Source organism: Neovison vison, chromosome 3, assembly GCF_020171115.1.
Source record: "Neovison vison isolate M4711 chromosome 3, ASM_NN_V1, whole genome shotgun sequence".
In the NCBI taxonomy this organism is placed as follows: domain Eukaryota; kingdom Metazoa; phylum Chordata; class Mammalia; order Carnivora; family Mustelidae; genus Neogale; species Neogale vison.
The window spans coordinates 233943819-233968678 of record NC_058093.1 but is presented as its reverse complement, the minus strand read 5'-3'; the positions used below and the strand labels follow the sequence as shown (position 1 = coordinate 233968678).

At 40.6% G+C, this 24860-nt stretch overlaps 1 protein-coding gene across 4 annotated transcripts in view; it reads left to right on the top strand.

Moving 5' to 3' along the window:
• The window catches only part of RAD9B (RAD9 checkpoint clamp component B), a 35120-nt gene that overhangs the window by 8896 nt on the left and 1364 nt on the right, over positions 1-24860 (top strand). For all 4 annotated transcript variants that reach the window (XM_044244288.1, XM_044244286.1, XM_044244284.1 and 1 more), the window contains 6 exons: positions 5305-5404; positions 8811-8917; positions 13261-13367; positions 13450-13514; positions 14047-14169; positions 16902-17154. In XM_044244288.1, the coding sequence (XP_044100223.1) occupies positions 5305-5404; positions 8811-8917; positions 13261-13367; positions 13450-13514; positions 14047-14169; positions 16902-17154 (755 nt within the window). The remainder of the gene's footprint in view (positions 1-5304; positions 5405-8810; positions 8918-13260; positions 13368-13449; positions 13515-14046; positions 14170-16901; positions 17155-24860) is intronic.

Here is a 24860-nt window from a genome sequence, read left to right as displayed (position 1 = left end):
CTGTTACAGACTTTCAAAGCTAAGGCTTTCTGCAGCAGCAGCCAGTGGGAGTGAGAGACTTACTTCACGTATCCAGTGAACAAAAGCGCTTGGCTTTGCCCTAACTGCACCAACTTACATTAATCCTAGGGGACAGGGCATTGCCATCTCTAAGTGCAGTGTCTAGTTCAAATTTAATTGCAGGGGGGATAAGATTACCCCAATTTGATTTGCACCAGTGAGGGCCTATCAGGGATGCTGGAAGTAGAGTTAATCCCCCCTGAAACTCAGGATTGCTACGAAATGGGGAAGGGCCAGTTCAGGAGGGAAGGGGACCAGAGGACATGGATGCTGGTACATAATTGGTGTGGTTATAGTTTCCAAAACTGTATGCACACGGCAGATTATGCTTGTGATTTTGTATCTATAACCTGGTGGGGAAACACGGTTCAAATTTAGTTGAGAAAAATCACCTGGGTAGAGAGAGCTCATAAGCTGCTAGAAATACATGTTTGGGATTTGGGAAGGAATTAGGACAGTGATGTAAATTTGGCGCTCTTTACTGATAGAAGACAACTGAAAAAACATGAGCTACTAAAAAAGACTAACGTCTCTAAATCTGACCACAAAAAGTTTCCAGAACAGTGATTTCTTGAATTGTTTAGCATCTACGAATAGGAGACAATGATTGGTATCATCAAGAACCAAGATGCACCTGAAATATTTATTTTACTAATAATTCCACCAATTCTCCATACTTTTTTTGCACTGGCCCTAGAGTTGGTACAAATGAGTTCCTGAACTCCTGAAGAACACTCTCGGATATACGCCACTTGCTAACGTGTTCCATGTCCCGTCCTGGCTCAAGGGGACTTGAGCACTCCAGCAGAGAGGCGTAGAGGAGAGGAGAGCCCTGGGCTACTGAATGAAAATAAAACTTTGATTTATATGCTTGTGTTAATGAAGTGATGTCAAGAAGGCTGGCCTCCCACTTCAGGGTTTCAAGTTTTTGTCAAAGGGCCTTCTACAGATGTGCTAATGACTTTAAACTCGCGTAACAGTGAACTTATAGGGATCGGGTCCTATTTGAATAACTTACAAGATTTTTGAATTCTAAACCCTACAAATGTCACATCTCCAAAATAATGGTCGTTCCTTAGCTGTACCCCTTCAGGTTTGTAAGGGTTCTCTGGACCCATTGAGGGAAGTTCCAAATTGAGCTCATGAAATGGCAAGTAGAATTCTCTCCTAGCATCAGGAGGCCCATGGCCAGGAGCAGATGGCGTGAGACATTACTACTCAGAATGATCCGTGACCTGGCTGCTGGGCCCCAAACTGTTGTTACCGGTCTGTGAGATGATAAGGAGCTTATGCCAGAATTTAAGCCAGACATATGACTAAGCATTTGCTTTAGTTCAGCTGTTGTTGTTTTAATCCTTTTTTCTTCTTCTTCTTTTTTTCTTTTTGAGAGGGAGGGAGGGAGAAAGAGACAATGAACAAGTGGGTAGGAGGGTCAGAGAGAGAGAGAGAGAGAGAGGCAAACTCTGTTGAACAGGGACTCCGATGTGGAGCTCGATCCCAGGACCCTGAGATCACAACCTGAGCCAAAGGCAGATGCTTAACCAACTGGGCCACCCAGGCGCCCCTTTTATCTTCTTTTTAAAGTGGGCTCCACTCCCAGCATGGAGCCCAGTGTGGGGCTTGAACTCACAACTTTGACATCAAGATCTGAGCTGAGATAAATTTGGACGCGTAACAGACTGAGCCACCAAGCACCCCAGTTGTTGTTTTTCACAGTAAGATTTTCTTAATGAAAATCATTTCTCATTCTAACGCGGAACTCCTTATCTCATTACAATCCAGTACTTTGCGCAGCGCAAGATAAAGTTCATAAATGACCCGAGGAGAAAACAGGACTTCTAAATGTTTACCCAACTTGCAGCCTATCAAGGGAAATTGTTATTAAACTAGAAGACTAGAAAAACCACAGTGAAGAGGTACATGCTTTAAAAAGAGTATAGTGGGGGCACCTGGGTGGCTCAGTAGGTTAAAGCCTCTGTCTTCAGCTCAGGTCATGATTCCAGGGTTCTGGGATCGAGCCCCACATCCAGCTCTCTGCTCAGCAGGGAGCCTGCCTCTCTGCCTATTTGTGATCTCTGTCTGCCAAATAAATAAATAAAATATTTTTTTAAAAAATAGTGGATGGCTTCTGGGTGGCTCAGTCGGTTAAGTGTCTGACTCTTGATCTCAGCTCAGGGTCTTGATCTCAAGGTCATGAGTTCAAGCCCCATGTGGGCTCTGTGCCCAGCGTGGAACCTATTTAAAAAAATAAGATAAAATAAAGAGGGGTCAGTGGATGTTCTTTGGTCCAGAGATTCAAAGGAGAGAAAGGTGGAGAGGGAAGGCATTGTGGTTAGTGGCACCACAACTGGGTGAGTTTCCAGTAGGTGGAAACTCCTGTGAGGAGGGAGCAGAACGGAGCAGGGTGAGCAAAGGTATAGGTTGAAAGTGTTTGGCACTTGTCTATAAGGAAAAAGGAGAAGACAGCATGTGGCAAGAAAAGGCACATCAGGAATGACAAAGAAATTAGACATTCTCTGCTTGGACATCTTTAACAATGCCAGTATTCACTTTAGTGAAATATTTTGAGGTATGTTCTAGAGGTTTGATCGTGCTATATATACCAAGGCTGTGTTTGAAGAATACTGGAGAAACTGGTAACAGTGGTTCCCTCTGTGGAGGATACGGGGAGGGGGGGCGGGCAGGAGTCAGGGGCTGGGGGTGACTTACTTTCCACTGTCTGTCTGCTCTTTGGTATCTTTTGAAATTTAGACCACAAGCATCTAATACCCGTTGCTCCAAAAGTAACTTGAAAATAGTTTTTAAAACAGGGTAAGTTGTGCCAACTTTTGAGCTTTGTGTCTTCCCAAAATCGAAATCACAGTAATTCCTCACAGTGCCATGCTCTTTGTAGTATATCCAAAATTTATGGAGGATTGCAAAGGTGTAGTAGGTTGGATATGTCATTCCAGTGTTCCAAATTCCTATTCCCACCCTGCAAATCCTCCCCATTTACCCAGGGTAAAAGCCAGAGATCTTACAATGGTCAGTAAGGTCCTACACGGGTTGGAAGCCCTCTGCCTAGCAAGCTTCTTCTGCAGATATCATATTGCTTGCTCCTCCTCCAAGTCTTTACTCAGATGGCTTCATTTCCATGAGGTCTTCCTTGACCTCCTATTTAAAACTGCTATCTACTGGGGCACCTGGGTGGTTCACTTGTTTGAACGACTACCTTCGGCTCAGGTCATCGTGGAGGCCCATGATCGAGTCCCGCATCCGGCTCCCTGCTTGGCAGGGAGCCTCCTTCTCCCTTTGACCCTCTCCTTTCTCATGCTCTCTCTCTCACTCTCTCTCAAATAAATAAAATAAATAGATAAATAAGAAATAAAAAAATTGCTATCTACCATGACTGGCACCCCCTAATGCCCTTTCTGCTTTGCTTTTTTCCTGTGGCTTTTATTACGACGTGACCTATCAATTATTATAATTATTTATTTTCTTACTGTCCGTCTCCCCTCCCTAGAAGGTAAGCTCTGTGAGGATAGAGATTTTTGTCTAATTGGTGCTTTGCTAAACCCTAGCTCCTAAAATTGTCCCCGTGTAGTAGATTACCAAACAAGTGCTCACAAATTATTTGCTGCTCCTCACCCTTCGAAAGCCGGAGTCTGTTCCCCCAGCTGGAATCTTGGCTGGCCATGGGCTTGCTTTATCAATTAAATAGAAGCGATTTTGTGTGAGTTCCAAGCCTAGGCCTTAAGAGGCCTGGCAGCTTCCCCCGTGAAGGCAGGAACCTTTCCCTCAGCATGAGAACAAGTGCTGCACAGTAGACTTCTGGAGGATTAAGACCATGTGGTGGGAAGCCTCAGCCTTCCTAGCAGTCTCGGCTATGCCGGTTGTCCTGCGGAGGCCCTAGACATGAAAGTGAAGGCATCCAAGATTTCCAGCCACCGCTAAGCCAGCTGAAACCAGAACTACTCTGCTGAATTGTGAGAAATAACAAATATTTGTTATTTCGAGCCACTTAAGTTTTGGAGTGAGTTGTTTTCCAGCAAAAGCTAACTAATGTAGCTTTGTGCATAGTAGGTGGTGAGTAAATACTTAACAAAATTAATAAATGTTGCCATTATTAATTTTGTGTAAAAAAAAAATAATCCAGGAGTACCTGGGTGGCTCAGCTGCTTAGGCGTCCAACTCTTGATTTCATCTCAGATTGTGATCTTTGGGGTTGTGGGACTGAGTCTTGGGTTGGGCTCATGTGCTGGGCATGGAGCCTGCTTGGGATTCTCTCTCTCTCCCTCTCCCTCCCCAAAAGAAAAAAAAAATCCAAGTTAGATGAGAAATATTTCTAGTGAGTCCTTTTGATTCCTACCACAACATTAATATGCTGTAGAAAGTTACAGCCTACTTGGATTTTATTACATGGGCTATATATTCAAACTTAGACTCACATTCTACTGCCCCTTGTTAAAATAGCCTTGTAAAAGTCAGCCTCGCCGAGCTACAGGTTCCTCTTCTGAGACTGAGTGCCTACCCCACAGGGATATTGTGATGACCATAGGTAATGTGTGTAGAATGCGTACTACAGTTGCTGGCACGTAGAGCCGTAGCTGCTATGACTACGCACTCTTCCCCTCATCCTCCCCTCAGAGGAAAAGAATTCACAGACCCGATGTTCGTTCATCATTACCAGAAATCCAGAAATAGCAGAACTGGATGAAAGGTAGTGAAAGAGAATGATAGCTACATGAACTGTAGTGGGCAACCACTATTTTACATACGGTTTAAGAAATAACCGTATTTCAGGGGCGCCTGGGTGGCTCAGTGGGTTAAGCTGCTACCTTCAGCTCAGGTCATGATCTCAGGGTCGTGGGATCTAGTCCCTCATCGGGCTCTTAGCTCAGCAGGGAGCCTGCTTCTCTCTCTCTCTCTCTCTCTGCCTCTCTGTCTACTGTGATCTCTCTCTGTCAAATAAATAAATAAAATCTTAAAAAAAGAAAGAAAGAAAGAAAGAAAGAACGAACTGTATTTCAGAAGAACTTGGGAGCTCTACTGCCCGATTGGTCCGGGGATATGGCATGTTGCATGTTGCCCACTAGGGGGCGATAAACACATTTCATAAAATAGTACTCCTTCAAGCTACAGGCACCTGCCAGACAGGAAATGTTTCTTTAATTTTATTATTTTAACGTGGCTGTGAAACTTAGACTTTTTAAATAGTTTACATCGCACTTAAAATGATTAACGGATTGCTTTATTCTTTTTAAGGTATTAGAAGAACTCATAATGTGTGTTTTCAGGAAAGTCAGCCCTTGCAAGTTATTTTTGAAAAGAGTATGTGTTCTAATACACTAGTTATTCAACCAAGGTAATGAATTTTCTGGTGTTTTCTTCTTTTTCTGAGTATAATGTGGGAGCAGAGTAAATAATTAATGCCTTTAATTAAAATTTTAAGTCAGTTACATTTTTTAAAAAAGCTAACATTAAAAAAAAAAAAAAAGCTAACATTTGACTTGGAAAAATCTCCTTACAAGGTCAAGAGGAAACCCTGAGAAAGATAATAGTAGATAATGTAATTTGTTAGTGGTAGCAATATGATTTAGTGGCAAGAAAGTTCTAAAAATACCCCATTGGGGCGCCTGGGTGGCTCAGTGGGTTAGGCCGCTGCCTTCGGCTCAGGTCATGATCTCAGGGTCCTGGGATCGAGTCCCGCATCGGGCTCTCTGCTCAGCAGGGAGCCTGCTTCCCTCTCTCTCTCTCTGCCTGCCTCTCCGTCTACTTGTGATTTCTCTCTGTCAAATAAATAAATAAAATCTTAAAAAAAAAAAATACCCCATTAGTGGCTTTCTACATTAAGTGATATCAAGAGAAAAATATACTACCTAATAATACTTTGCATTTATATATTGCCTTCTGTCTGAGTCATGAAACACACAATGCAAGGAAACATTAACATTTTTTATGTAAACTTATTTATCCCAAGTGTTTGCATTTTTTCTTTAGAGAATGAGTTAGGTACATTTGTCAGTAAAAGTGCACCCAATTATTTAGTTAAGCTGTAGCATTAAACATTAATTACTTTGTGAACCAAAGATATTTTATCCTTATTGTGTTTTAAGTTACACAAGCCATACATGCTCCTTGTAATACATGTAGAATTTATAGAGGGTTGTAAAGATAAAAAATGAAAAGTTTTTCTCCTCTACTTGTCTTCTCTATCCCACTTGGCAGAGGTAACATCAATCAGCAATTTGGTGTATATCCTTGTGCATCTTCTTCCATATATAGCCAATTTCCCTGTAACTCACCCTCTCCCTATAGCTATGGATAGCTTTCTTTCTCTCTTCCTTCTTCTTCCCTCTCACATTTATGTTATTTATGAGACACATACATGTCATTTTTTTTACAGAAAATGTCCTATTATTATTATTTGGCAACTTGCTTTTTTAAGTTTCTGTGTCAGTTCACTTAATCTTATTGTTTTTAATGATTGTATAATTTTTTCATTGTAGAACCATAATTTAGTTACCCATTATCCTATTAGTGAAAAAGTAGGTTGCTTCCAGCTTTTTGCCACACACAAAAAGTGTATTAGTTGCCTATTTCTGTGGAATAAGTTTCCCCCAAACTCAGAGCTTTAAGAAACCAGACATTGATTACTTCATGGTTATATGTATGGCTTATCTGGCTCAAGGTGTTTCATGAAGTTGAAGTCAAGCTGTCAGCCAGGGCTGTGGTCTCATCTGATGGCTGGACTTGGTTGGGCATTCGCTCCCACACTCACTGACATGGCTGTGGAGAGGTCTCAGAAGATTAACTTCCAAGCTGACTAGTCAGGTTGGTGGTAGGCCTCAGTTCCTCACCACACAGGCCTCTCTGTGCACTCTCTGATTATCATCACAAAATGGCCACTGGATCAGAAAGACAGAGAGTTGATTGAGATGACTGATTGAGAGAGAGAATTCACAAACGGAAGCCAAAGTTTTTTAAAAAGATTTTATTTATTTATTTGACAGAGAGAGAAATCACAAGTAGGCAGAGAGGAGGCAGGTGGTGGTGCGGGGGAAGCAGGCTCTCTGCTCAGCAGAGAGCCTGATATGGGGCTCTCTCCTGATATGGGGCTCGATCCCAGGACCCTGAGATCATGACCTGAGCCGAAGGCAGAGGCTTACTCTGAGCCACCCAGGTGCCCCTAAGCCAAAGTCTTTTTATAACCTAATCTCAGAACTGACATATCATCAATTCTGCCATTTTCATTGTTAGAAGTGACTTGGGGCAGAGGATTGTGGGAAGGCATGAGTACCAGGAGGTGGGGATCACTGTGGGGCCACCTTATAGGCTTAACACAGAGTCCTAGAAATGAAATCACTGGGTTAAAGGCTTACCAAATTTTAAATTTGACTACCAAACTACTATCTTAAATGTTGTGCCCATTTACATTCCCACCAGAAGTGTAGGGGAGTCCTTTCAAGTAACATACATGATCAATCTTTAAAATTTTCGTTAAGTTGATAGGTAGAAGATTGAATTATTAGATATCCATTTTGTTGTGTTGATTCCTTGGGAGCTTGAACATCTTTTCATATATTTATTAATGATTGTATTTTTCTTCCTTTTTGAATTGCACATTTATGTTGTAATTTTTTGGTATCAGGTTATTTGGTATCTTATAAAACACCACCCCCGTAACACTGGAAAAGTTCCTAGATGAATCTGGTAGGTGTTCCTGACATTTTGGCCTCAAGAAACACTGCTGAGCTAATGTCTACCATCAGGTTAACATCAATATTACATACATTCTAAGAATCTCATTTTTATCTGACAACACTTCAATTTCATAAGTAGCCCAGATCTTGTAATAAAGATAAACTAATTAAAAATGGGCATTGGGCGCCTGTGTGGCTCAGTTGTTGGGCATCTGCCTTTGGCTTGGGTTGTGATCTCAGGGTCTTGGGATCAAGCCCCGCATCTGGCTCTGCACTCAGCGGGGAGCCTGCTTCTCGCTCTCCCACTCCCTTGTGTTCCCTCTCTTGCTGTGTCTCTCTCTGTCAAATAAATAAAAATAAAATATTTTTAAAAATGGGCAAAGGATTTGAATGGATCATTTGCCAAAGAAGATATACAAATGGTTGAAAAGCACGTGAAAATGCGCTCAACTTATTTAGTAGATAGGGAAATACAAGTTAAAGAACTTTAAATCTGTGAAGTACAGTATGTGAATTCTTTATCAATACAACTATTTTGAAAAAGGGAGCCCAGGATAAAAGGGCATTTGGGATGTCAAGACAACCTAGAAAGTAATAGGTAATAATCTAGGGCAAGTAACAAATGGAAAGAAAATATAAGTAGCGGGCTGCTCATAAACTTCTACCCCTCACCCACATCTCCAGCATGGTTCCACCCGGTTCTATATGAACAGCAATGTTTTCTAGTACCTCCCTCAGGAGTATGATTGCAAGCCATTACAAATATATATGGGGTATATAAAACCATGGAATTGAAGACATTCCTTCCAGTGTCTGGTTTATTCCATAGCTTTCACATGTCTTACTAAGAATATATTTTACTATTTTCTTGGCCTTCAAATGAATTTTAAAATATGCTAAAGATATTGAAGCTCATACAGAAAAAAGAAGATGGGTTTTTTTGGGGGTAAATTTTTTAAAAATCTCAGCTGATTAACCTTGTTTATTTCCAGATTAAAGATCCAAGTCCCATTTAATAAGGTTCTTCTTGTTTTTCAAGCAACATAATACTTTTCATTACATTTGTAGAGTGCTCGCTGAGGCCGTTGTTCTTTTTACATCAAGTCAAGAAGAAGTTACTCTTGCTGTTACCCCACTCAGTGTTTGCCTTAAGAGTTCCAGTGACGAACCAATGGGTAAGGACTACATCTGTCGTGGCTCTTGGATAGCATGTCACTCCCCAGGTTTCTTGATGACTGACCATACAGTGAACATTGGTGGCATAACATTTATTCTTGTCTAACGAGCAATGAAGGGGCGCCTGGGTGGCTCAGTGAGTTAAAGCCTCTGCCTTCTGCTCAGGTCATGATCACAGGGCCCTGGGATCAAGCCCCACATTGGGCTCTCTGCTCAGTGGGGATCCTGCTTCCCTCTCTCTCTCTGCCTGCTTGTGATCTCTCTCGATCTGTGTAAAATAAATAAGTAAGATCTTAAAAAAAATAAAGAGCAGTAAGATGTAGAAAGATCATTAAAATTTTTAAGAGATCCAGGAAATGGAATATAATCAATAATTAAAATATTTGGCCTTGAAATTCAGGTTATTTTAAAATTAGGAGAATTGTTACTGAGAAAAGTATATTTTCAGTTAAGATTTTTAAGGTCTGGTTTTCATCTTTTTTTTTTTTTAAGTTTATGTGTTTATATTTTAGTAATCTCTACACCTGACATGGGGCTTGAACTCATGACCCCAAGATCAAGAGTTGCAAGCTCTTCCAACTGAGCCAGCCAGACACCCGTTTTTCATCTTTTATCACCCTTTGTGTTTAGCATAAAGAAAAATTAAGAGGCCAGCAATCCAATGGGGATTATCTTTAATCACATAAGAAAAAGTAGCTTTGAACTAGAGATGTAAGATATTCCAGATGGCAAATACTCATGGCAGAAAATCTGAATACTTCTTAAGTCAGCTCTTCCAAGAGTTACCTAGATTGAGTGGAGATAAGACATGATGAATTTTTTTAAATTTTTAAAAGGAGATTTATTTTGAGAGAGAAGGAGAGTGTGAGCAGGGGGATGGACAGAAGGAGGGGGGCGAGAGAGAATTTCAGGCAGACTCTCGACTGACTGGGGAGCCTGATGCAGGGCTCGATCCCAGGACCCCAAGATCATGACCCAAACCAAAATCAAGAGTTGGCTTTTCAAGCAACTGAACCGTCCGGGTGTCCCTCCATTTTTTTTTTTTTTTCTAAATGGTTTCCGTTTATGAATTCATGTGATCTTTGTAACACCTGTGATTTAGGTACTATTATTATGACCATTTTCTATGTGAGGCACAAAGAGACTCAGTGACTTGTCTGGTGTCACACAGTAAGTGTGGATTTATTGCTTCTTTCTAGTCTTAGCTAACATTGTTTTTTGACACTCAGAGGTGCATGATCTAGAAAATATATGCTTGGCTAGTGAAAGGGTCTGTTTTGTATTCCATAATGCCATTTCTGAATAAAGATGGCCATTTAGTAACCAGAAGACATTGTCCCTTGTGAGCAGCTTTTTTTTTTTTTTTTTTTTTTTAGATTTTATTTATTTGACAGTCAGAGATCACAAGTAGGCAGAAAGGCAGGCAGAGAGAGAAAGGGGAAAGCAGGCTCCCTGCCTAGCAGAGAGCCCGATGCAGGGCTTGATCCCAGGACCCTGAGATCATGACCTGAGCTGAAGGCAGAGGCTTTAACCCACTGAGCCACCCAGGTGCCCCTGTGAGCAGCTTTCTAATGAGCAGTTATAGTTATGGTTGACTGGGGACCCAATGTCTGTTTTTGAAACTCCTCTATGCCAGTACACTGGAAGTGACATGAACCTCCTTGTTTGATAGGAATGATTTCTGGGGTAGTGTTTGGTCCTTAAAAGATATATACTGTTTATCTTTTGTTCTTATACTTAAATTAATCCATGTTCATTGAAGAAAATAAAGACACAAAATAAGCACTAATTTAAAAAAAAGTCACCTGAAATCTCACTATCCAGAGGTAAGTTCTTTTAATAGTTTGGGACATCTTCTGTACTTCAGATCTAGTACCAGAAGATTGGTAGAGTAAAGATAATGAAATACTATGAAGCTATCAAAAGTAATTCAATTTAAAAAATGGGCAGATTGGGATGCCTGGGTGGTGCAGTCAGTTAGCATCTGACTCTTTATTTCAGCTCAGGTTGTAATCTCAGGGTCGTGGGATCAAGACTATGTCGGGCACTCAGAGCCGAGTCTGCTTAAGATTCTCTCTCCCTCTGATCCTGCCTCCAGCTCTCTCTTTTCACTCTCTCAAATCAATCAATAAATAAATTTTTTAAAATGGGCAGAGTACTTGAATATTCATTTTTCCAAAGAATGTATACAGATGGGCACAGATGCATGAAAAGATGCTCAACATCACTCATCAGCAGGGAAATGCAAATCAAAACAGCAAGGAAGATGTGAGGGTGATGTGGCTGAAACATCAGTCACCCCGTAGACTGCCAGGATTGAGTCAGCTGATCTGGCTGCTAGGTGGGTATCCCCTTAGTGAGGGGGGAACCTCACCACTCCATGTGTGTCCCTCCCAAAGCTGCGCCCTCAGACGGCAACCTTCCCAATAGGGGAGGACTGTTCTTTGGTCAAGGGTATATGAATAACTGTGCTTCCCTGCTAGTCTTCAAGCAAACTCTCAAGGTCCATTTGCGGGAGATTGTAGGGTAGCCAAGCATCCAAGAATCCAGACATATCCAAGTGAGGTGCTGCATGTGGTAGTCTGCCTTTCTTTAAAGAGAAAAAAAAAAAACCCACAATGAGATATCATCTTATACCTGTCAGAATGGCTAAGATCAAAAACGCAAGAAATAATGAGTGTTGGTGAGAATGTGGAGAAAAAGGAACACTTGTGTACTGTTGGAGGGAATGTAAATTGATGTAGCCACTATGGAAAACAGTATAGAGGTTCCTCAAAAAATTAAAAATAGAAATATCATATGATCCAATAATTCCACTACTACGTGTTTACCCAGAGAAAATTAAAACACTGATTTGAAAAGATAAATGCAGGGCGCCTGGGTAGCTCAGTGGGTTAAGCCGCTGCCTTCGGCTCAGGTCATGATCTCAGGGTCCTGGGATCGAGTCCCGCATCGGGCTCTCTGCTCAGCAGGGAGCCTGCTTCCTCCTCTCTCTCTCTGCCTGCCTCTCTGCCTACTTGTGATCTGTCTCTGTTAAGTAAATAAATAAAATCTTTAAAAAAAAAAAAAAGATAAATGCACCCCTGTGTTCAATAGCCAGGATATGGAAGCAACCCAAACCCACCATAAACAAATGAATAAAGAAGATGTGGTATATATATAATGTAATATTACTCAATCATAAAAAAGAATGAAACCTTGCCATTTGCAACAACATGGATGGACCTAAAGGACATAATGCTGGGGGCGCCTGGGTGGCTCAGGTGGTCTGACTTTGGCTCAGGTCATGATCTCAGGGTCCTGGGATAGAGCCTGCATCAGTCTCCCTGCTCAAGGGGGAGTCAGGTTGTCCTCCCTCTGCCTCCCCCCACTCATTGGCACATGCCCTCTCTTTCTCTCTCAAATAAATAAATAAAATCTTCTTTAAAAAGAATATAATGCTAAATGCAATAAGTCAATCAGAAAAAGACACCTTGTGATTTCACTCATACGTGGAATTTAAGAAACAAAACAAATGAACAAAGAAAAAGAGACCAGCATTCTCTTAAATACAGAGAACAAACTAGTGGTTGGCAGAGGGAGGATGGATGAAATAGATAAAGGGGATTAAGAGGAATTTATCTTGATGCATACTGAGAAATATAAAGAGTCGTTGAATTTTTATATTATGTACCTGAAACTAACACTGTATGTGAACTACACTTCAATTAGAAAAGAAAGAAAATGAGAAAAAGGAAGAAAAATTATTCGTGTATGTGTCTTTCTGAACATGTATACCAAACATTTTTGTAGTGAAAAACTCCAAATAATTTATTCTTATCTCTTATGTTTCTGTGGGTTGATAGGGCTCAGCTAGATGGTTCGTACTTGGAGTCTCATGCAATTGCAGTTAAATAGTGGCTGGGTCTGGAATCATCTGAATCCATCCAAGATGGCACACTGACATGGCTGATAATTGATGCTGGGAGCCCAGTTGGGCTCTTAGCCAGAGTGACTACACACATATGGCCTCTTCATTAACCTGGCCTTCCTATAGCATGAACTCGGCGTGGTGGCCAAGTTCTAAGGGTGAGTGTTGTAGGAAAGAGGAAGAGGAAGTTGCCAGGCTTCTAAGTCCCGGGCTCAGAAACCAGTCCCAGGTCATTTATAGCACTATATCTTAGCAGTCAGAGAACCCAACTACCCAAATTTAAGGGAGGGAACACAGACAAAGACCCCATTTCTCAGTGAAGGAGTGTCAATTTTTTTTTTAAACTACCACTTACAGTTATATTTTCATATTAAAATTTAACAAGTACCCCGGAACTAATTCTATTCCTTCTTTTCCTATAATGTTTAACAGATTTGACCAATTCTGTGTACAGTGAAATGTTTGTTGGCCCAGAAGAGTTTGACTTCTTTCAAATTGGAGTTGATACTGAAATAACATTCTGTTTCAAAGAATTGAAGGTAAACAAAAATTTGTGTCACACCTTCGCTGGTAGTTTTTTAAATGAAGATTCCAACTATTTTTCTTCTTTTTCTCTTTCAGGGAATGCTGACATTTTCAGAAGCTACACATGCTCCTATAGCCATTCATTTTGATTTTCCTGGGAAGTAAGTCCTTGGGAACTTTTCTGAGTTCCTTCCTTCCTTTTGTTGTATATCAATAATAAAACCCTTTGGATCACTTTGAAATTAATTCATACCTCAAGAATTCCTTAACTTTACTAGCAACACTTACCAAATGGAAATTTTGAAAGATGCCACACATGACATTTTTAAATTGGTAATTGAGAAAGATACATTCTGCAGAGTGAAAACATTTATAAATTTGACATGGTGCTAAATTAATTGCCTAATTAGAAAATTAAATATGGCTTAAACGAGTCTAATTTTTATGAAACTATGATATTTCATTTCAGAACTAAAATTTCAGAGATTGGGTTAGGATAGATGCACTTTTTGAAATTGGATCTGATGATGTCTAAGGATCTTTTCAGTTCTTAGGACTATGTTACTTTGTGAAAAGACAAATAGGACTTTGACTTTTACTGTCTCTTTTTACTCCTGAAGTGTCATTTTCTAATTTTCCTAATGTCCCTCAGAAAACGTGTATGATGCTTGCTCTTACTTTGCCTGTTTTTAGACCTATGGCTTTAAGTATCGATGATATGTTATTGGAAGCTAACTTCATTTTGGCTACATTAGCTGATGAGCCAAGTAGAGCATCTTCTCAGCAATCACTGTGTCTTTCACAAAAACAAAAAAGGTAAGGCCAATGTTTTAACATCTTTATTGGAGAAAGCCACTGCAATCCTATTCTGAAAGAGTTCATTGGCATTCATATGGGAAACAATGGAGGAGTAAAACACGAGATGATCAGAAATATTGACTGAGTCGGGAAGAGCTGCAGTAGGACCTAACTAGCATAAGAATATCACCAGTCACACACTAGACATTTGCTTTTTCTATTCTGATCGGAATTTGACGGGACTGTCTGGTTTATCTTTGTTATTACCCAAACCTCATTTCCAGTTTTGGCAGTCGTTTTTTAGGAGGGATACAGTGTTAAGCTTCATGGGTAAGTTTTCTATTCACTGCCTAGAACTCTTTCTCAGACAAGGGGACAGCCTTTGTTTTTCTTTCTTTTGTCTCGATAACTTTTTTTTTAAATACATTTTTTAAAGATTTTACTTATTTATTTGACAGACAGATCACAAGTAGGCAGAGAGAGAGGAGGAAGCAGGCTCCCTGCTGAGCAGGGAGCTTGATGCAGGGCTTGATCCCAAGACTCTGGGAATCATAACCTGAGCTGAAGGCAGAGGCTTTAACCCACTGAGCCACCCAGGCACCGCCCCGCCACACTTTTTTTTCTTTTGGTGCAGGGTGTTTCACTGTAAAAGTACCTTAAAGGTACTGTGGGAAATTTGGAAGACAGAGGAAAGTACAAAGAAGATAAATTGCACCACCTGGAGATAGATACTGTTAACATTTGGCTCACTGTTTTTTCTTTCAGACTTTTTATTTTGCATAAGGTTTTAAGAAAAGATCAGGATCATATAGGATATGTAGTTTTCTATCCTGTTTGTCTCTCACAAAATATGTTGTGAACATGTTCCTTTATCACTGATTATAACTTAGAAACATGATTTTTAATAACTGTATAGAATTTTATCATATAGATGTATAATGATTTGACTTTTTTTCCTAACCCAGGCCCTGTTACTATATCACAGGTTTGTCACATGCACACTGGGTTGCTTTACTAAAGAATTTGAATCTGTAGAGAAAATTTCTACGTAATCATATATGTAAATTTTAGCTTTATTTTTAAAAATTTTTATTTAAATTCTAGTTAGTTAAAATAGAGTGCAATATTGGTTTCAGGAGTAGAATTCAGTGATTCATCACTTACATATAACACCTAGTGCTCATCCTATCAAGTGCCCTTCCTAATACCCATCCCCCATCTAGCCCACACCTCCCCCCACACCTCCCTCCATCAACCCTCAGATTGTTCTCTATTGCTAAGTCTCTTATGGTTTGGGCAGAAGACATAAACAGACGTTTCTGCAAAGCAGACATCCATATGGCCAACAGACACATGAAAAAGTGCTCCACATCACTCGGCATCAGGGAAATACAAATCAAAACCACAATGAGATACCATCTCACACCAGTCGGAATGGCTAAAATTAACAAGTCAGGAAACAACAGATGTTGGCAAGGATGCGGAGAAAGGGGAACCCTCCTACACTGTTGGTGGGAATGCAAGCTGGTGCAGCCACTCTAGAAAACAGTTTGGAGGTTCCTCAAAAAGTTGAAAATAGAGCTACCCTACGACCCAGCAATCACACTACTGGGTATTTACCCTAAAGATACAAATGTAGTGATCCAAAGGGGCACGTGCACCCCAATGTTTATAGCAGCAATGTCCATGATAGCCAAACTATGTAAAGAGCCCAGATGTCCATCAACAGATGAGTGGATAAAGGTGATACACACACACACACACACACAGAGTGGAATATTGTGTAGCCATCAGAAATTGAAATCTTGCCATTTGCAATAACGTGGTTGGAACTAGAGGGTATTATGCTAAGTAAGTTAGTCAGAGAAAGTTATCATATGATCTCACTGAAACAAGGCAGAGGCTCATAGAGGAAGAAAGGAAAAAATGAAATAAGACAAAACCAGAGAGGGAGACAAACCAGAAGAGACTCTTAGGAAACAAATTGAGGGTTGCTGGAGGGGAGGGGGTGTAGGGGATGGGGTGGCTGCATGGTGGACAATGGGGAGGGTATGTGCTATGGTGTTTGCTCTGTATTGTGTAAGACTGATGAATCAGAGACCTGTACCCCTGAAACAAATAATATATTATATGTTAATAAAAAAGTCCCTTACGGTTTGTTCCCCTCTCTCTTTTTTTCTCCCCCTCCCATATGATCTTCTGTTTTGTTTCTTAAATTTCACCTAAGAGTGAAATCATATGGCATTTACCTCTGACTGATGTATTTCGCTTAGCGTAATACACTCTGGTTCTGTTTACCTAGTTGCAAATGGCAGGATTTCATTCTTCTTGATGGCTGAGTAATATTCCATTATATACACCACATCATCTTCACTTAATCTTAGCCAAAAGGCCGAGAAGTGATACACCACATCTTCTTTATCCATTCATCAGTCGATGGATATTGGGCTCTTTTCATAGTTTGGCTATTGTTGATAATGCTGCTATAAACATAGGGGTGCATGAACCCCTTCAAATCTGTATTTTTGTATCATTGTGTAAATCCCTAGTAGCACAATTGCTGGATCATAGGGTAGTTCTATTTTCAACTTTTTTGAGGTAAATTTTAAACTTTCAACAATCAGTTCTGTGTTGTTTCAGTATCTTCTCTAAACTAGTGTTCTCATTGTCATCCCCTATTGTTTCATTAGTTACATAAAAATGTACATTCCCAGGCAAAATCTCATTCATTTAATCCGTTAATACCTCAGGTCAGATCCGATGTGTTCACCAAACAACAATTCAAAGACTGGTAAAAATGTAACCAGCAAGGCCCCAGGATGTATCTTGAGAAAAACAGCACCCAAAAGGCTTTATCCTAATGAGACTCAAATAGATATTCCTGTGCTGGAAAACTGTGGCAGCCCTATAATGAAAAGAGTGAATGGAGGAGACATTAGTGAAGTGCCAGAAAGCAGCATCAGTGACACGGAGGAGATGCCAGGCTCTTCATATCTGAGGAAGGTAAAAGGAAAACGTTGAGGCACAACCACATCTCAGTCAAGAATTATCTGTCTCCCTTGGCAGCCTCCTTGCCCAGGCCCACCCCAATGTCCTGAAAATAGTTTCCTTACTTTTTGATAGGAGAAACCAATCTGAAATGGAGCAGCCTGACCTATGGGCTGTCAGTACAAGAGCTTAAATTGCTCTTTGAGCAACAAAATATATTCAAGTAGATATTTGGGTCATTTGTATTAAAGAATAAATTATGATTGCTTACAGGATAATCTTTGAATACAAATGGTATGCTAAAGTCATATAATCTACTTTCTAAGATAAGTGTCCTCATTTTATTTTTCAAATTGGGTTGGGAAATCCTTTACCCATTGTAGTACAAATAGAAATTTCATCCCAACTAATATTACCAGTTACTTCATAGTGGAGTCCCAGTTAGTAACCTATTCTAATACCAACATTTTACTAGCTGGATGATAAGCTTCACAGAATGCTATTGTGTTAAACCTTTTGATATCTATTGAAGGGAAGAGAACTATGATTTATTAGAGTCTGAAGTATCTCAAATAATAAGTCCCAATTTAACATGTTTATGTTAATGTTCTATTCAAGCTTGTTTTACTGTTGCTATTATTATTGGTTTTGAAATATGTTTCTTAGAAATTTGAAGGGAGAAATAGTATTATCTTGGGGTGCCTGAGTGGCTCTGTTGTTAAGCATCTGCCTTTGGCTCAGGTCATGATCCTGGGGTTCTGAGATCGAGCCCCACGTGGGGCTCCCTGCTTGGCAGGAGGCCTGCTTCTCCCTCTGCCCTCCTCTCCCCCTGCTTGTGTTCCCTCTCTCTCACTGTGTCTCTATGTGTCAAATAAATAAATAAAATCTTAAAAAAAAGTCATTATCTTACACTGTATAAAAGACTTTTAGGCCAGTAAAATTGCGTAGTAAACGCCATTCATTATTCAGTTTGATGCTGTGTTTATTGAATACCTATTATATGCCTAGCAGTTACAGCAATTTTCTCTTGTGTATTACTAGCTTGGTCATAAGGTGAAAACTGAAATTTGTCTTTCATTATACAGAAGCATTTTTCTCCTCCTGTGCTTTTGGTCACACATAATGTGCTTACTTTTTCAAAGGTAACAACACAAAAACATTTTCTGACCATTTCCCTTCCCTGAAGTTCACTAAAATTTCCATTTCCTCACAAGGGAAAGTGACATTTATAAAGAACTGTAAGCTCCATGAGCACCATTGTAGGACTCTTCTTCAACTTTCCCATCATGCTACTTCAATTCTTAAAAACAAAGCTCTATTTTTAAAGAAGATTTTATTTATTTATTTGACAGAGAGAGAGCACAAGCAGGGAGTGCAGCAGGCAGAGGGAGGAGAAGCAGTTTCCCCACCCTGCGCTGAGCAAGGAACCCGATGTGGGACTCGATCCCAGGACCCTCAGATCACGATCTGAGCTGAAGGTAGACACTTGATAGACTGAGCCACCCAGGTGACCCAACACAGTTTTATTTTAAAGGGTATTATTTACATTAACGTGGCAAACTCCTGCAAAACTGAAATTACAATATGGTTGTTATTTAGACCCTTATCATCTTCCACCCAAACTATTGGGAGCCTTCCCATGGCCTCCGTGCCTCCGTTCCCCATTTTGTCCAAATTATATTTACAGTGAAGTACAGAGGTTTAGTACAGAGAGGGTAGCAAAGACTATTTACCCTAAGAGCAAATTCAGGGCAATTTTCAAAAACCAAAGTAAATGTAAGCTTTCTAGTCTACTATATTGCACCATAAACATTATGAAGAGCTATGTGCATGTGATATACACTGAACAGACGCAGGTGCTATCTTTAGGTCATTTCCAGCCTTAGGATCTTGACCTTGGTCCAAGCTAAATTTTTGGAGGCAAATGAGACTATGCCTCTAGTTAAAATCAAAGCCAATACTGTACTAATTTCCTATTACTGCTAGAACAAATAACCACAAATTTAGAGCCTTAAAACAACACCAGTTTATTGTCTTAAGGATCTGAAGGTCAGAATTCCAAAAATGGGTCTTCATTGGGCTAAAATCTAGGTGTTGACAGGGGTATGTTCCTTTCTGGAGCCTCTGGGGAACAATTTGTTTTCTTGCCTTTCCTACTTTCTTGAGGTCACCTGCATTCTTTGGTTTGTGGTTTTCTTCCATCTTCAAAACCAGTGGTGGGGGCACCTGGGTGGCTCAGTCGGTTAAGCATCTGCCTTTGGCTCAGGTCATGATCCCAGAGTCCTATAATCGAGCCCCGCATTGGGCTTTCTGCTCAGTGGGGAGCCTGCTTCTTCCTCCCCCTCTGCCCCCTCCCCTGCTCATGCTCTCTCAAATAAATAAAATCTTTTTTAAAAGTTTAATAAAATTATGAAATGTGCTCATAAAATTAAAAACAAACAAACAAACCCACAGGCAACAGCTGGTCAAGTCTTTTCCCCATCACTTTACCATGACCTTAATTCTTCCTCTCCCCCCTTCACCTTAAAGATCCTTGTAATCCCATTGGGCCCACTTGGACGGTCCAAGTCTGCTGAAGAGCATCTTAAATTCCATCTACTATCTTTAATCTCTCTCTTCCACATGACAGAACATATTCAGAAGTTCTTGGGATTAAGATGTACCATTGGGGGGGCATTCTATCACAGTTAATTTGGGTGTTCCATCTGAAATAGAATTCCACAGCTGCTGTCAGACTGCCACTCTGCAGAGAGCATCTTCACTCTCTGATATATGAGAATGAGCCAGAACAGGGGTCAATCATTTATTTATTCATCCAACTACCATGGAATTCCCATAAGTATCTGTTAAGAGTCATGTGTCTTAGATGTGGGGAATACAATGGAAAGCAAAATAAACAAGAATTCCTAAACTTGATTATAGACTGGGGGAAGATACACATTAAAGAAATAGTCACATGACTAAATATGTGCTAATTTAAAAAATTGTGATGAGTTCAATAAAGAAAAAGTTCAGGATGCTTTGAGAGGATTTAAGATGTGACCGAATTTAGGTCAGAAAGCCTTCTCCCTGAAACTGGTGTTTGGGCTGAGCTAGAAAGATTAATGTAGTGGAATTGGGTGCATGTACTGCATGTGCAAAGGCCCTGTGCTGGAGGAAGTGTGGTGGTTTTAAGGAAGTGAAGGCTGGCTGAGCAGATAGCAGAGAGCGGATAGCCAAGGGGAAACAGTGGCACAGGGAGAAGTTAGAGCAGTTGTTGAGGACCAGATCATGCCTCATGAATCCTGGAAGCCACATAAATGGCCACTTAAGTACCTTTGCATTTAAGGTTTTTGAAGAACTTTAACAGGGAGGGTGACAAAGTTGGATTTTATTTTTTTTAATTTTAAAGATTTTTTATTTATTTATTTGACAGAAAGAGGGTACAAGCAGGGGGAGTGGCAGGCAGAGAAAGAGGGAGAAGCAGGCTCCCCACTGAGCAAGGGGGATGCAGGCCTTGATCCCAGGCCCCCAAGATCATGACCTGAGCTGATGGCAGATGCTTAACTGACTGAGCCACCCAGGTGCCTTGTTTTATTTAAATTAAAAAAAAATTTTTTTTTTAGTGTCTGTTAAATACTATTTTTTAGCCTTAGTTTTAGTTTTGCAGTGAGGTTTTCCCTTCTGCCTCTGACTTTTTTTTTTTTAGGTTTTAATCCCAGTTTGTTTACAGTGTTATATTAGCTTTAGGTGTACAGTAATGATTCAACACTTCCATACATCACCCTGTGGTCATCACTGACAAGTGTGCTCCTTCATCCCCGTCACCCATTTCGCTTATCCTCTGGTCCCCCTCCCTTCTGGTAACCATCAGTTTGTTCTCTGTAGTTAGGAATCTGGGGTTTTTTGTTGTTATTGTTTGTTTGTTTGTTTTTGTTTTTATAGATTTGAGAGAGACAGAGAAAGAATGAGTGGGGCAAAGAGAAACAGAGGCAGAGAGAGAAGCAGACTCCCCACTGAGCAGGGAGCCCAATGTGGGGCTTGATCCCAGGACCCTGGGATCATGACCTCAGCCAAAGGCAGACACTTAACCAACCGAGCCACCCAGATGCGCTCAGTCTATTTTTTGTTTCTCTCTCTCCCTTATTTTTCTCCTGTTTTGTTTCTTAAATTCCACATGAGTGAAATCATTTGGAATTTGTCTTTCTCTGACTTACTTCGCTAAGCTTTATACTCTCTACATCTATCCATGTTGTTGCAAGTAGCAAGACTTCATTCTTTGTTATGGTCAAATAATACTCTGTTGTATATATATACATCTTCTTACTCCATTTATCAATTGATGGACATGTGCGCTGCTTCTGTATTTAGACTATTGTAAATAATGCTGCTGTAAACATAGAGGTGCATGTATCACTTTGAATTAGTGTTCTTATATTCTTTGGGTAAATATCCAGTAGTGCCATTGCTGGATCATGAGGTAGTTCTATTTTAACTTTTTGGGGAACCTCCATACTGTCTTCCACAGTGGTTGCACTAGTTTGCATTTCCACCAACAGTGCACAAGGGTTCCTTTTTCTCCACATCCTCACCAACACCTGTTGTTTCTTGTGTTGTTGATTTTAGCCATCCTGACAGGTGTGAAGTAATATTGTAGTTTTGATTTGCAGTTCCCTGATGATAAGTGATGATGAGCATCTTCATGTGTCTGTTGGCCATCTGTAAGTCTTCTTTGGAGAAATATCTGTTTGTGTCTTCTTTTTTTTTTTTTTTTAAGATTTTATTTCTTTCAGAGAGAGAGAGAGAGAGAGAAAGAGTGCCCACACAGGGGGGAGGAGCAGGGGAACCAGGGACAAGCAGACTCTGCATAGAGCCTGACTTGGGGCTTGCTCTCACGACCCTGAGATCATGATCTGAGCTGAAATCAAGAGTGGGATGCTTTACCAACTGAGCTACCAAGGTGCCCTTTTCATCCATTTTTAAAATTGGTTTCTTTTTTGGGTGTTGGGTTCTATAAGTTCTTTATGTATGTTGGATACTAACCCTTTATTGGCTCTGTCATTTGCAAATATCTTCTCCCATTCTGTAGATTGCCTTTCAGTTTGTTGATTGTTCCCCTTTCTGTAGAACAGTTTTGGTTTTTTCTTTTTTGGGGGATGTAGTCCCAATAGTTTATTTTTGCTTTTGTTTCCTTTGCCTCAGGAGACATACCAAGAAAGAAGTTGCTAAAGCCAGTGTTGAAGAAGTTACTGCCTGTGTTTTCTTCTAGGATTTTTATGGTTTCAGGTCTCACATTTAGGTCTTTAATCCATTTTTAATCTGTTTTTGTGTATGGTGTAAAAAGTGGTCCAGTTTCATTCTTATGCATGTTGTTGTCCAGTCTTCCCAACTCCATTTGTTGAAGAGACATTCTTTTTCTCATTGGATAGTCTTTCTTGTTTTGTTAAAGATTAACTGACCATATAATTGTGGCTTATTTCTTTATTTTCTATTCAGTTCCATTGATCTTTGTGTCTGTTTTTGTGCTAGTACCATACTGTCTTCATCACTACAGCTTTGTAATAAAACTTAAAGTCTGAAATTGTGATACCTCCTGAATTTGTGAAGCCTTTGCTTTTCTTTTTCAAGATGGCTTTGGCTATTTGGGTTCTTTTGTGGTTCCAGATAAATTTTGGGATTGTTTTTTGTAGTTCTGCCAAAATGCTGTTGGTATTTTGATAGAGTTTACATTAAGTGTGTAGATTGCTTTGGGTGGTAAAGATATTTTAACAATATTTGTTCTTCCAGTCCATGAGTATGGAATGTCTTTCCATTTCTTTGTGTCATCTTCAATTTCTTTCATCTTTTTTATATAGTTTTCAGAGAACAGGTCTTTCACCTCTTTAGTTAGGTTTATTCCTAGGTATCTTCTTATTTTGGGTGCACTGTACAGAGTTAGATTTTTAAAAGGTAACTGTAGAACAAAGCAGCTACCGTGTGAAGAATGTGATACAGTGAGACAAGAGTGGAAGCTCAGTTGTAGCATCTGAGATGGTGATCCCTTAGAGTAGAGATGGAGGGGCGTGGCCAAAGATGACAACTAACCGTGGAGGTAAAAGTAACAGGATTTAGTTATGGTTATAGAGGTTAAAGGAAAAAGAGGTTTCAGAAAGACTTAGGTTTGGAGAAACAGGTTCACTGCTCACTTAGATCACAAAGTCAGTTTTGGATATGTTAAGTTACAGAAATCAAGTAAGTAGCAGGATATGTGGATTGAAGTTCAAATTCTAACTTTGAGACTCCCTGGCATATATAGGTGGTAATTTCAGCCAGAGGTATGAATGGAATCTCCTAGGGAGAGGGTACAGAAGAGAGGACTACCATCACAGAAAGCAGTGGTTCTTAACCTGGGGCAATTATGCTCCCCAGGGGATATTGAGCAATGTCTGGACACATTTTTGGATGGTGCAATTTGGGAAGGGGGGTGATACTTGACGTCCAATGAGTAGAGGCCAGGGACGCTGCTCAGGGACCTCTGCTGGTCAGCACAGCCCCCGCAACAAAGACTTGTCACGCAAAATGTCAGTAGTGCTGGGATGGAGAAACCTTAATTCAAAGGGTGGGCAGAAGAGGGCCAGCCAGGTGAGAAGTCTAAAAGCAACCAGGAGAGTGTGGCTTGAGGAAGGGACAAGAAGAAAGTGTCTTGAGTATCAACTGGGATGAAGACTGAAAATGGGAGCACCTGGGTGGCTCAGTTGTTAAGTGTCTGGTCTTGATCTGGTCATGATCCCAGGGTCCTGGAATTGAGCCCCTTGTCGGGCTCCCTGCTCAGCAGAGAGCCTGCTTCTCCCTCTGCCTTTGCCTCTCTCCCTCATGAATAAATAAATAAAATCTTAAAAAAAAATACTGAAAATGGTCATTGCCTTAAGGATGTGGTGATTTTGGGTGACCATAAAAACAGTTTGTGAAGTGGTGTTTCTTGTATCAGCAAGAAACAGGCCTAACGAATCAGAGAATGAGAAAATGGAGACAGTCAAGGTAGACAGCTTGACAGCAGAGGTAAGGCAATAGTTGAGGCAGGGGGCGGAATGGGATAAGGCTATTTGTATTTTTTTTTTAAAGATTTTATTTATTTATTTGAGTCAGAGATAACAAGTAGACAGAGAGGCAGGCAAAGAGAGAAGGGGAAGCAGGCTCCCTGCTGAGCTGAGAGCCGGATGTAGGGCTTGATCCCAGAACCCTGGGATCATGACCTGAGCCGAAGGCAGGGGCTTTAATCCACTGAGCCACCCAGGCGCCCCAAGGCTATTTGTATTTTTTTTTTTTAAGATTTTATTTATTTATTTATTTGTCAGAGAGAGAGGGAGAGAGAGCGAGCACAGGCAAACAGAGAGGCAGGCAGAGGCAGAGGGAGAAGCAGGCTCCCTGCTGAGCAAGGAGCCCGATGTGGGACTCAATCCCAGGACGCTGGGATCATAACCTGAGCCGAAGGCAGCTGCTTAACCAACTGAGCCACCCAGGCGTCCCAAGGCTATTTGTATTTTAAAGTTGAGAGACACTTTGGATATGATATTCCTTTTTTTTTTTTTTTTTAAGATTTTATTTATTTGACAGAGACACAGCAAGAGAGGGAACACAAGCAGGGGGAGTGGGAGAGGGAGAAGCAGGCTTCCAGGGTTGGGACCCCGGGACCGTCATGACCGTCTGAGCCAAAGGCAGATGCCCAATGACTGAGGCATCCAGGCACCCTAAGTGCTGGTATT